An 11,792-nucleotide genomic window follows, 5' to 3' on the forward strand; every position below is an offset into this window, starting at 1 on the left:
AATTTTCAATTTCAAATACATTCAAATTCACATTCTCAGTTTCTGACCAGTTTGCATTTCATCCAATGGATCCGTGTAGAAAACATGACATACTTTACAGGACAGGTCCTTCCTTTTTCGTCACCTGGCGCCCCCTGTTGTCCAGAGAGTGGTGTTACAGTCTGTGGAAAGATCAGTTACTTTCTGCCACAAAGAATGTTTTAAATTTGTGAAAGTGTTTAAGCTTTCAGTTGTCAGACACATTTATTGCATTTACTGATGGAGTGATTCTACCAGGATGTAGAAGAAGTAAAATTTGTGTCAATCAGACAGTGAGGTGTAAGGATATCAGGCTGCAGGATATTAGATTGTAATTTTGCAAATTTCTTGCAAATTAAAATTTGTAACAAAATTTTGTGGTTTATCAATTATGATGTTCTTATTCAGCCAAGGCTGTACATACCCTTACCTTTATATTTGAGGATATAATTTTAATGCTGGTTTTTCTCTTTTTAGTTCAGACTGACTGGTTCCTTTTAGTAATTGTCAAGTTCTATGAGAGAGTTTAGAATCAAAGATACCTGGTCGGAGATGGAATAAAAGATTTGGTCCAGAAATGCTGGCTCTAGATGATCTACCAAAGGGGTTTAAGACAAATCTGTAGCACAAAGACAATGACATTAAGTCCCAGACTCAGGGAGTCCATGAGAATCTAAAAAGTCTAATGCACCAAGGTTCAGACCCCAAAAAGAAGACAAGAAACCAAGAAGGGAAATAAAATAAGATAAGGAACATGACACTGAGAAAAATACAGGGAAATCGGATGAGGGGAGAAGTCTTCAAAATAGCAAAGTCCAGTTAATATGACTCTATTTTAACACAATACCATGTTTGATAAATAATCCAGGTTTGGCCTTTTACAATAAAAAAAACACAACTCCTTTCACACTGTGAGAGTCTTACTTGTGGTCTCCATCTTTTCCCCTCAGAGGTGATCAGCTGAAGTCAGATGTTCTCAGTGGTCCGTCTGTCCAGCAGCATCAAACACACCTGGACTCTGTACTTATGGTATGTAAATGTACAAACACCACTGTCAAGCAGAGCTACTCAAGTGACCTTCTGGTCCCAACAGTGTCAGTGCTGTACTCTGTAGACCCCAAGGGTTTTCAGTGGACCACAAAAGATCTGATGGTGTTTCTACTGCTCATGTTGACCTTCAACCCTGTTCCAGCTGCTGGAGGAGAACATGATCAGCTTCGTGAGGAAGGAGATGAAGAGAGTCCAGAGGCTCCTGACTACAGATTACCCAGAGAGCTACTGGAGTCAGACTGAGGACGACGAGGTGCTGGTGGGTGAAGATGAAGAGAAGAGGAAGAGCAGCAGGGAGGCGTTTCTGAAGATCACACTGCACCTCCTGAGGAGAATGAAGGAGGAGGAGCTGGCTGATCGTCTGCAGAGCAGTAAGATTCATCTCATCTCCATTTCAAGTACTTAGATTGTCTGAATGACTTAACACTGACTTTTTCTTCTCCAGGAACGGTTTCTGAGCATCAACATGAGCTGAACTGTAGACTGCAGAAGAACTTTCAGTGTATCTTCGAGGGGATCACCAGAGCAGGAAACCCAACTCTTCTCAGTGACATCTTCACTGAGCTCTACATGATAGAGGGAGATGATGCAGGGGTCAACGATGAGCATGAGGTCAGACAGATTGAAGCAGCATCCAGGAAGTCAACCAGACCAGAAACAGCCATCAGACGAGAAGACATTTTTAAAGACTTACCTGGAAGAGATGGACCAATCAGAACAGTGCTGACAAAGGGAGTGGCTGGTATTGGGAAAACAGTCTTGACACAGAAGTTCACTCTGGACTGGGCTGAAGACAAAGCCAACCAGGACATACAGTTCCTGTTTCCATTCACCTTCAGAGAGCTGAATGTGCTGAAAGGGACAAAGTACAGCTTGGTGGAACTTGTTCATCTCTTCTTCACTGAAACCAAAGAAGCAGGAATCTGCCATCTTGAAGAATATCAGGTTGCCTTCATCTTAGACGGTCTGGATGAGTGTCGACTTCCTCTGGACTTCAACAACAACAAGATCCTGACTGATGTTACAGAGTCCGCCTCAGTGGATGTGCTGCTGACCAATCTCATCAGGGGGAATCTGCTTCCCTCTGCCCGCCTCTGGATCACCACAAGACCTGCAGCAGCCAATCAAATCCCTCCACAGTTTGTTGGCATGGTGACAGAGGTCAGAGGATTCACAGACCTCCAGAAGGAAGAGTACTTCAGGAAGAGATTCAGAGATGCAGAGCAGGCCCAAAGAGTCATGAAACACATCAAGACCTCCAGAAGTGTCCACATCATGTGCCACATCCCAGTCTTCTGCTGGATCACTGCCACAGTTCTGGAGGACATGTTGAAAACCAGAGAGGGAGGAGAGCTGCCCAGGACCCTGACTGAGATGTACATCTATTTCCTGGTTGTTCAGGTCAAACTGATGAACACCAAGTTGAATCAAGGACCTGCTACAGATCCACACTGGAATCCAGAGAGCAAACGGATGATCTGGTCTTTAGGTAAACTGGCTTTTGAGCAGCTGCAGAAAGGCAACCTGATCTTCTATGAATCAGACCTGACAGAGTGTGACTTGGATATCAGTGCAGCCTCAGTGTACTCAGGAGTTTTCACACAGATCTTTAAAGAGGAGAGAGGACTCTACCAGGACAAGGTGTTCTGCTTTGTCCATCTCAGTGTTCAAGAGTTTCTTGCTGCTCTTCATGTCCATCAGACCTTCTTCAATTCCAGTGTCAATCTGCTCCCTAAAAAACAAACATCAAAGATGTTTAAAGTCTTTCAAAAGAGTTCAACTCAAACACACTTCTATCAGACTGCTGTGGAGGAGGCATTAAAGAGTCCAAATGGACACCTGGACTTGTTCCTTCGTTTCCTCCTTGGTCTTTCACTGAAGACCAATCAGAAACTCCTTGGATTGGTGACTCAGAAAGAACCTCTCTCAGGAACCAGTCAGGAAACAATTGGATTCATCAAGGAGAAGATCAGTGACAACTTGTCTCCAGAGAAATCCATCAATCTGTTCCACTGTTTGAATGAACTCAGAGATCATTCACTCGTGGAACAGATCCAACAGCAGCTGAGATCAGGATGTCTCTCAGTAGATCATCTTTCTCCTGCTCACTGGTCGGCTCTGGTCTTCATCCTACTCTCATCTGATGAAGATCTGGACGTGTTTGATCTGAAGAAATACTCTGCTTCAGAGGAGGCTCTTCTGAGGTTAATGCCAGTGGTCGAGGCTTCAAATAAATCTCAGTAAGTGGATGAAATGCTGAGTTTGTGAAAAATCTCAATTTTGTTTTACACGTAGGTTGAATCCAAATATGAATAATCAAAGACGTTTGCTTTCATGGTTGATTCTCTCATAGACTGAGTCACTGTAACTTGTCAGAGAGAAGTTGTGAACGTCTGTCTTCAGTTCTCAGCTCTCAGTCCTCCAGTCTGAGACACCTGGATCTGAGTAACAACAACCTGTAGGATTCAGGTGTAAAGCAGTTGTCTGCTGGACTGGAGAGTCCCCATTGTCACCTGGAGACTCTCAGGTTAGTATAAGGTTTTCCTGAAAATGTAGAAAGGATTCTTGATGAAGATGGAAGTGACAGATTTAGGGAATTCTCTCATGCTGTCGGAATCCTCTTTCTTCTGGTCCCACAAATCCAATTAGATACACGCAAATTTTCATCTCTAAACACTGCATATTGGTTTGTTTGACAAGATTAACTGAGGAACACTCCCCAAGTATCTCTTACGCTGTTCTGGGGTCTCGCACAACAAATTGACTAATAGCTTGATAGACTATCAGAATTGTGTCACCAGTGACCCGAGACTGAGTCATGTTGTCCGTGCGAAGTATAACGAAAAGAAGCCGATTGCGCCCATCTTGGTCAGGTCCAGACACCTGCAAACCAATCTGACAGATAGCAAGACAGAATATCATTGCTGTCTCACCAGTGCCCTGAAACTACTTCATGCTTTACCACACAAAATGTTCTAAATGGGATTTGTGAACCCATAATCAACAGGAAAGGGAAAAGTAAAACTAGTATTCTGCAGTCCATTATAATTATTCAAATGATATATCTCTTCAGGTTGAGTGACTGTAACCTGTCAAAGAGAAGTTGTGAACATCTGTCCTCAGTTCTCAGCTCTCAGCCCTCCAGTCTGAGAGAGCTGGATCTGAGCAACAACAACCTGCAGGATTCAGGTGTAAAGCAGTTGTCTGCTGGACTGGAGAGTCCACATTGTCACCTGGAAACCCTCAGGTCAGTACAGTATACAGCAAGTGCTGCTATGGATTTTTCTATGGTTATTGTAGTCACATGATGTTCTTCAATTTCTCCTTCCCAGTCTCTCAGGTTGTCTGATCACAGAAGAAGGTTGTTCTTCTCTGGCCTCAGCTCTGAACTCCAACCCGTCTCATCTGAAAGAACTGGACCTGAGCTTCAACCATCCAGGAGACTCAGGAGTGAAGCTGCTGTCTGCCGGACTGGAGGATCCACACTGGAGGCTGGAGACACTCAGGTATGAATTCAAGAACTTAAATGCTGCAAACGTGAACACATGAAACTACAGTTCAGGCCATAAGTAGTACAGTAGTACCCTAACAAGAATTTACCAAGACCATTAAAATATGGAAATATTTCATTTTAGACCAGTGTTTCCCAACCTTTTTTGAGCAACGGTGCACAAACTGAAAATTCAAAATAAGAATACATTTCAGCAATGCTACAATTATTTTTTGTTACCCCCCTGGGCTTGGGACCGGTTCAGGGAGACACTGCTCCATGCACCCCCAATGCAGGCTTTGGGAGACACGGGCCAGTGCCGCCCTGAGGCTGCATTGTACCCCGACTCTCCGTGACAATTATAAATAGTATAATTTGTCTGTATTTGTCTATTAAATTGTAATATGTACATCTCTGCATAACATTGTATCCTTATACATATTAAAGAAAAGCAAAACAAAAGAAAAGGCCGGTCTTTCTTCGTCTCCCAGTCACAGTCTAGCCAAGCGCTACATACGCTTCATCTTTTCTCAACAAGGCTTTAGCCTTGGGTGTTTTTCATTTGTCTCATTATCTTCATCTTACACCACCTTTCTTATCATTTGTGTTAAACATTTTTCCATTGTATCTCTTTAGGGTTTGTTCATTGCCCTGAATATCTCCTGCTCTGTGCTGTGTGTGCGCATGCGCGGGCAAGAAAAAAAAAAAAACACCATCACAAAGCTAATCCTCTGTGCGCACTGCCACCTACTGTAGATTTACAATAACACTTTATTCTCGTACAGCAAAAATAAGAATCCCTCTGGTCATTCGTGCTCCCTCTGACATCGCCACAGAATTTGAGAAGCAATGCATTTCAATATCATTTTGTTGTCAAAAAGAATCACAAAACAAAGCATGACATTGTAATAATTGTTCTTTGGCCATGTGAGATGAGATATTTGACCAGATTTGGCCCCTGATCCTTGAGTTTTACTCACCTGATGTAAAGATGCACGTCTCTGTTGATCACATCAGCTGTTCCAGATGTGACTCCTTTGTTTGCAAATCTGAATTAGTGGCTGCATTTAGGTTTCACTGCTCAAAAGTTTTGAAAAATAGGTGACGACAGTCTTGTGTTTTTCCCTCCAGGGTGGACCATGGTGGAGAGCACAGGCTAAAACCTGGAATAGAGAAGTGTAAGTGTAGATTTTCTCCTGATCCATGTCAACTAAACACAGAGCTGATAGTTTAGGTGTTTAATGGTTAAACAGTCAATGAAATGCATTATTAGACTTTACAGAATGTCACATCTCAGAATTTCAAGGAAATAAACCATCATATGATTCATACATTTCAGATTGGTGTGAACTCACACTGGACGCAAATACTGCAAGCAGATGTCTGAAACTGTCTGCCAACAACAGGACAGTGACAGCTGTAGAAGAAAAACAACCATATCCCGATCATCCAGAGAGATTTGAACACTGGTCTCTGCTGCTGTGTAGCAATAGTTTTACTGGTCGCAGTTACTGGGAGGTGGAGTGGAGAGGAAGTGTCACTGTAGCAGTGAGTTACAAAGGAATCAGAAGGAAAGGATGTCAGATGGATATGTGGTTTGGATGGAATGACCAGTCGTGGAATCTGTTCTGCTCTTCCAGTGGTTACCAAGTCCGTCACAATCACACAGTAACATCCATCTCCTCCCCTGTTGTCTCTGACAGAGTTGCAGTGTATGTAGATTATCCTGGTGGCATTCTGTCCTTCTACTGCATCTCCCATGACAACCGCGTTCACCTCCACACCTTCTACACCACATTTACCCAACCTCTTCATCCTGGGTTTGGATTCGGTTCTGGTTCCTCAGTGTCTCTATGTTGTTTGCAGGAGGGAGAGTCTTTAATCTGAACATCAGTCTTGTGACTCAGCTGTCAGGTCATAACACTCAGTAAGAATGCTGTTTTTTTGGTATCTCGACCAGAACACATCCGAATGTCAAGTTTAGTGCCACAGGGGTGGACTCGGGCAGGGAACCACACCTCAGAGCAGGGATCTGGATTGAAAGCGCTTTATTTGGATTGAACAGCAGGTAGGGTGTCGCTGGTAAGCCCCTGGCCCCGAGACAGAGTTGCACGGGGCAGGGTGACGGCAGGACGGGCCCCGGGCAGGGTCAGATGTTACACCGGCCGGCTGGGTCCGGTCGTAACAGGGTTGGGATCCGGTCATGGCAGGGTAAAAGCAGGGCAGGGTCTGGTGGCTCACCTGGGTCACGGCAGGATCTCAGGCTGGGTCAAGGTCCGGTGGTCCACCAGAGGTTCCCGGTCTACACGCAGGGTCTGGTGGTACACCTGGGTCAAGGCAGGATCTCGGGCTGGGGGTCGGGGTCCGGTCAAGGCAGGGTAGGGGTTGCCGAGAGGAGATCCTGACATTTAGCTGATGTTGTGTTGTATGTACCACTGAAGAGACAAAATTAAGGGCCTCCCTCTTCTTTTTTATTGTAAGAAAGTTTATACCATCTGTTGGAGAGTAATTCTAATTCATGCTGGTCTAAGTTAAAACCTGTAAAGAGGAGACTGAGGTTATCATAAGAAAATAACACAGACAAGCGACTATTCTTTTGTGCTCTGCAGAGGGGGAGACTCAGCGCGCTCTTTGGAGCCAAGATCCAGAGAATCCCACCGAGTTCCTCCTTGCTCGGCTTTTTATTGTGTGAAAGTGTTTTATTTACATATCAACATTCATTGGATAGTATAGTTCATGCATATGTTAAGTTGTCCAGGATGATATACAGGTGTGGGCAGGTTTCTGTCCAGAAGTGTTTATCCTTGTTTAGATTTACGTTTACGGGGGGTAGGTTCTTATCTAAAGATGTTTACGACCATTGGAATCTTGGAGGGCCCAATTCTTGTTAGAGGACAAAGGTCTTTTGTGCTCTAGCATGTCTGGCTAACTTCATGTGAGTAGTCGAAATAACATAGTTATAGAAATAGAGAGAAAACTCTAACACCATCAACATCCTGATAACATATGAGAATATTCATTTGATCATATGTTGATTTCTACTTTGGTGCTTGTGCAAGGATTTCTTTCCTTAATTTTTTGATAGTGTAATACAGTAGTTATGATATTGTTTATTCTTGACTACTATAGCATTATCAAAATCAATTGTATTGTTTCACACATACATACATACATACATCCTCTTCTGCTTATCCTGCACTTAAGAGTCACAGGGGTTGCTGGAGCCTATCTCAGCTGTCAAGCATTGGGCAAGATGCGGGGTACAACCTGCACTGGTCGCCAGTCTATCGCAGGGCCAAAAATATATAGACAAACAACCATTCACTCACTCATTCATTCAAAAGAAAAAAAAGTACATGCTTTGTCTGTTTTATGAATTATTTCCAGTGAAATATTTGACTGAAAGTTACACTGTGTGTCTGCCACCATTATTAACATACACAGGAACAAATATGAACTTGTGATGCTAAATTTCTCCAAATGGCCAGAACCTGGTGCAACTACAGATTGAAATCCAGAATTCCCAAAAGAAAGAAACGTTTAAAGTTGAGCAAGGGACTGATTTTGAGAAAACAAACTCTGTTCCAGTAAAAGCAAAAAAACATAAGAAGAAATTTGTCTTATTGGGGAAACGAGGTCCTGGGTTGTCATGGATTCATGAAGCTCCTCCCATGGACTCTGGTTGTTGCTCTCACCTTGATGCTGATGTTCATCCCAGGCAACTTCATCCATAGCCTGCATACTGGAAGGTATAAGAATAATAATAAGAAAAAGAATAAGAACAACTTTATTTATCCCGATGGAAATTGCTGTACCAGAGTTTCAAGTAAAACATAACAATATTAAATAATAGTAGGAAATTGTATAAACGGTAAAAAAGGGGGGAGAGTAAGAAATACAAATAAAACTATAAAGTGTCAAAGTCAAGGCTATAAAGTGTGTTAAGGTCTTAAGTACAAAGATTTTGAGATTGCCTGCGGCTGAAGGAAGAGGAATTAATTCATCACCTTCTGGGAACTCAGACACTTGCATCCACCACTGTGGCTGTTGTCAGAGCCATGAACTGATTTATGGATAATGATAATAATGAAGTGATATATATAATTGTATTCTTGTTCTTATTATTATTTTGTCTTGGTTACATTTTATATTGATATACTGATTGGTGCTGATGATACACTCTACTCCTCTTTATAATATAAACCTGTTTCACCTGCTGTCTGGGAGGGAAGACAGGAGAATAAAAGGTGGCTGTACTTCTGTTGACCTGCAAGTTATTAGTTCCAATATGTAACTGTAATTAGCATTGATATTTTATTCTGCACATCATCTTGAATTAGTTATCTTTTCATGCAATAAATCTGCGAAACTGACGTCTTCAATCAGAGTGAATCTTTTGGCAGCGTGTTCTTCAGCGACTCTACACTTTTCCAGTTGCTAAAGCAGTTTGTCCGTGTGGAGCTGGAAGATGGGCTGGCAAGGGTGATTATCCGCCTCATTTAATTGTGTTTCAGTCAAATGAGCTGCTCAACAGGCCTTTGTATTGGCTCTGGTGTAATTACAAGATATGACCAGCAGATGTCAGAAGAACGGAGCAAATCCGGTCTTTCCGTGTGATTCACTCAGGACCTCCTAAACTCGTCCATAGAAAGAGCAGGGAAGACAAATCCAACTTGTATATCTTGCACTTGCGTTATTGTCCCAGAATTCTCATTTACAGTTAACCGCTGCTGAAACAAAAAAGTCGTCAAAACTCACCCACTTTTCCATCGGGATTGTCCAACTAATTCCCAAATGTACTTGTCATTTAAGTGCATCTCACTAGATATAAAGTCAGCTTTTACAGGTGATTGGATACTTTATTCATTCTTCTTTTGACAGTCTATTACAGATTATTGGATAATCTAATGCTCTCGATTTTTTTTTTCTATTTCTTGGGTCATGGTGTAGCCTAGTTCACTTTTGAAAACAAAAAGTGATCATGAGTATTTTCTGCACAAACTTCTACAAACAAAAAAAAAAACAGATAATAATGAAAAAAAATCAAAACTGTTTTTACATGACTTTTTAGTTTTCATTTCACAATTACCTTATATGAAACAAAGAATCCAACTCAAAAACAACTTTTATAATCCATCATAACAAATGAGCAGTTTGTACATTTTTGAGTCTGAGTAACATCATTACGTATCTGCAGAGAGGCCAGTACTGAGTTCTAGCAACTTGTCCTGGTGGCCTTCTTATCCAACACCTGATATTTTTGTATTGTGGGAAAGCAAGCAGACAAAGAAGAGGTAATAATGATGGGATGTCTGGAAATCTGATGGATGGGCATCTCACGTCTCACCCACAGTGCCATAGGGGTTGGCAAACGATAGAATCAGTTCCAAGGCTGGGATCGATATTGAATCGATGTCAGCGTGACATTGACGATATTTTTGTTTCACTTCTTCTTCTTTACATTCAGCAGCGCTCTTTCTCGCCCCACTCAGGCTCTCTTTGTTCATAGTTCGCTGCTGTGCTGGTTGGTGTCTTCAGGACAACATAAAAAACAGGAGTGCCGTTATGAGCTATTTCACAGCTACAAACAAAGATACTGCTACCTGCGATGTGCAGGAAAGTAGAACGCCACTGTTAACACCACAAATTTACGCCAACACACTGAAAAAGCACAAAAACTGAGCTGAAAAGTTTAGAGAGGAGGACTTCAGGGAATCCCCAAAACCAAAACAGACCCCCATCACTGGCAGAGGTCTTTCTACAGATTTAACAGTGCCCAGGTAGCTGATTTCTAGAAGCTAAAGTGAAATGTAGTCCTCCTCAGCATTAGTTCACATTGCTTTTCAAAGTGAAATTGTCGATCAGACAAATGAATAGCAATAAATACATGCAACACCACTCAGGTGTAATCATTTTATGACAAGATCTGTAAAACCTTTACACACACACAACTATTCTACCACCCTCATGTACAATAGTCTACGCTATATATGCAATAATATTGGCACCCCTATGTGCCGTATTCAACACAGACTGAAGAGCCACCCTAATTTTGTTGCGTTTGCCCTTTAAACCATAAACATCATCTATTCTATTCATAAATGGAATTTCAGCAGACTGATTAAACTATTATCACACATTCACCCAGTTGAAATAAATCAAAATTGTTTTACTGCAACTCAAAAATATGTACCTACATTAGGGTATATATATCTCAAGCCAGAAATATGAACATGGCTGAATGTAATTTTGTGTTGACTGTCGGGAATGTTTGTATTACTATTTGCCCACATGCTGATAGGTATTTACATATCATAAAATTCTTTGCAAACAAAAATGGCTGCAGTTAAATTTACATATCTCTGTTTTCCAGTGATTATTTTGTGCAGTTATTTTGTTCACTGTGCCCATTAAGTTTGTTGATAAAATGTTTAAAATATTCAGAGAACTATGTCAGACTGGTGCAGGACATGTATGCTCTCTGTGGGACAGTGGTGAAGATTGATCTAGGTGTGATAGAGAAGTTCAAGGTGGAGGGGGACTGCTTCGGAGGTCACCTCAGAGCCCCTTCTTGTTTGCAGTGGTGATGGACAGGCGAACAAATGAGGTTAGACAGGAATCTCCATGGACCATGATGTTTGCAGATGCCATTGTGATCTATAGTTGCGCAGGGAACATGTGGAAGGAAAGCTAGAGAGGTGAAGGGATGCCCTTGAAAGGAGAGGAAGGAAGGTTAGTCACAGCAAGACAGAATACATGTGTGTGAATGCAAGGGACCCAAGTGGAATGGTGACGCTACAGGGAGTGGAAATTAAGAAGGTAGAGGATTTTAAATATTTAAGCAAACACTCCAGAACAATGGAGAGTATGGGAAATAGGTGAAAAAAAAGACTCAAGCAGGGTGGAATGGCTGGAGAAAATAAGGAAAGATATACAAGATGTATGTTTAAATGGTAGCGCCATTGAAGAAAGACAGGAAGGAGAGCTGGAGGTAGCAGAGATGAAGATGTTGAGATTTGAGGTGAGGAGGATAGATAGGATCAGGAATGGGTCGATCAGAGAGCCAGGACATTTTACATGTTTTGTAAAGGAGATAAGCTCATAGAAGCCAGACAGAAATGGTTCAGTGGTGTACAGAGGAGATGTAGTGAATGTATTGGCAGAAGGATGCTGGGGTTGAAACTGCCAGGCAGGAGGCCAAGAAGACGACAAAACAGAAGATTTATGGATGCAG

The 11,792-nt window shown here is 42.0% G+C and overlaps 1 protein-coding gene across 1 annotated transcript; it reads left to right on the plus strand.

The window, feature by feature from the left end:
* Positions 1-1,387: 1,387 nt before the first annotated feature.
* Positions 1,388-8,917, plus strand: LOC147227025 (protein NLRC3-like). Its single transcript, XM_086158959.1, has 6 exons — positions 1,388-1,439; positions 1,514-3,308; positions 4,142-4,315; positions 4,401-4,574; positions 5,690-5,736; positions 5,898-8,917. The coding sequence occupies exons 1-6, from the start codon at positions 1,403-1,405 to the stop codon at positions 6,443-6,445; spliced, it is 2,775 nt and encodes a 924-aa protein (XP_086015085.1). The 5' UTR covers positions 1,388-1,402; the 3' UTR covers positions 6,446-8,917.
* Positions 8,918-11,792: the final 2,875 nt, after the last annotated feature.

Source organism: Fistularia commersonii, chromosome 14, assembly GCF_037954325.1.
Source record: "Fistularia commersonii isolate RoL2024-O1a breed Wild chromosome 14, RoL_Fcom_v1.0, whole genome shotgun sequence".
NCBI lineage: Eukaryota > Metazoa > Chordata > Actinopteri > Syngnathiformes > Fistulariidae > Fistularia > Fistularia commersonii.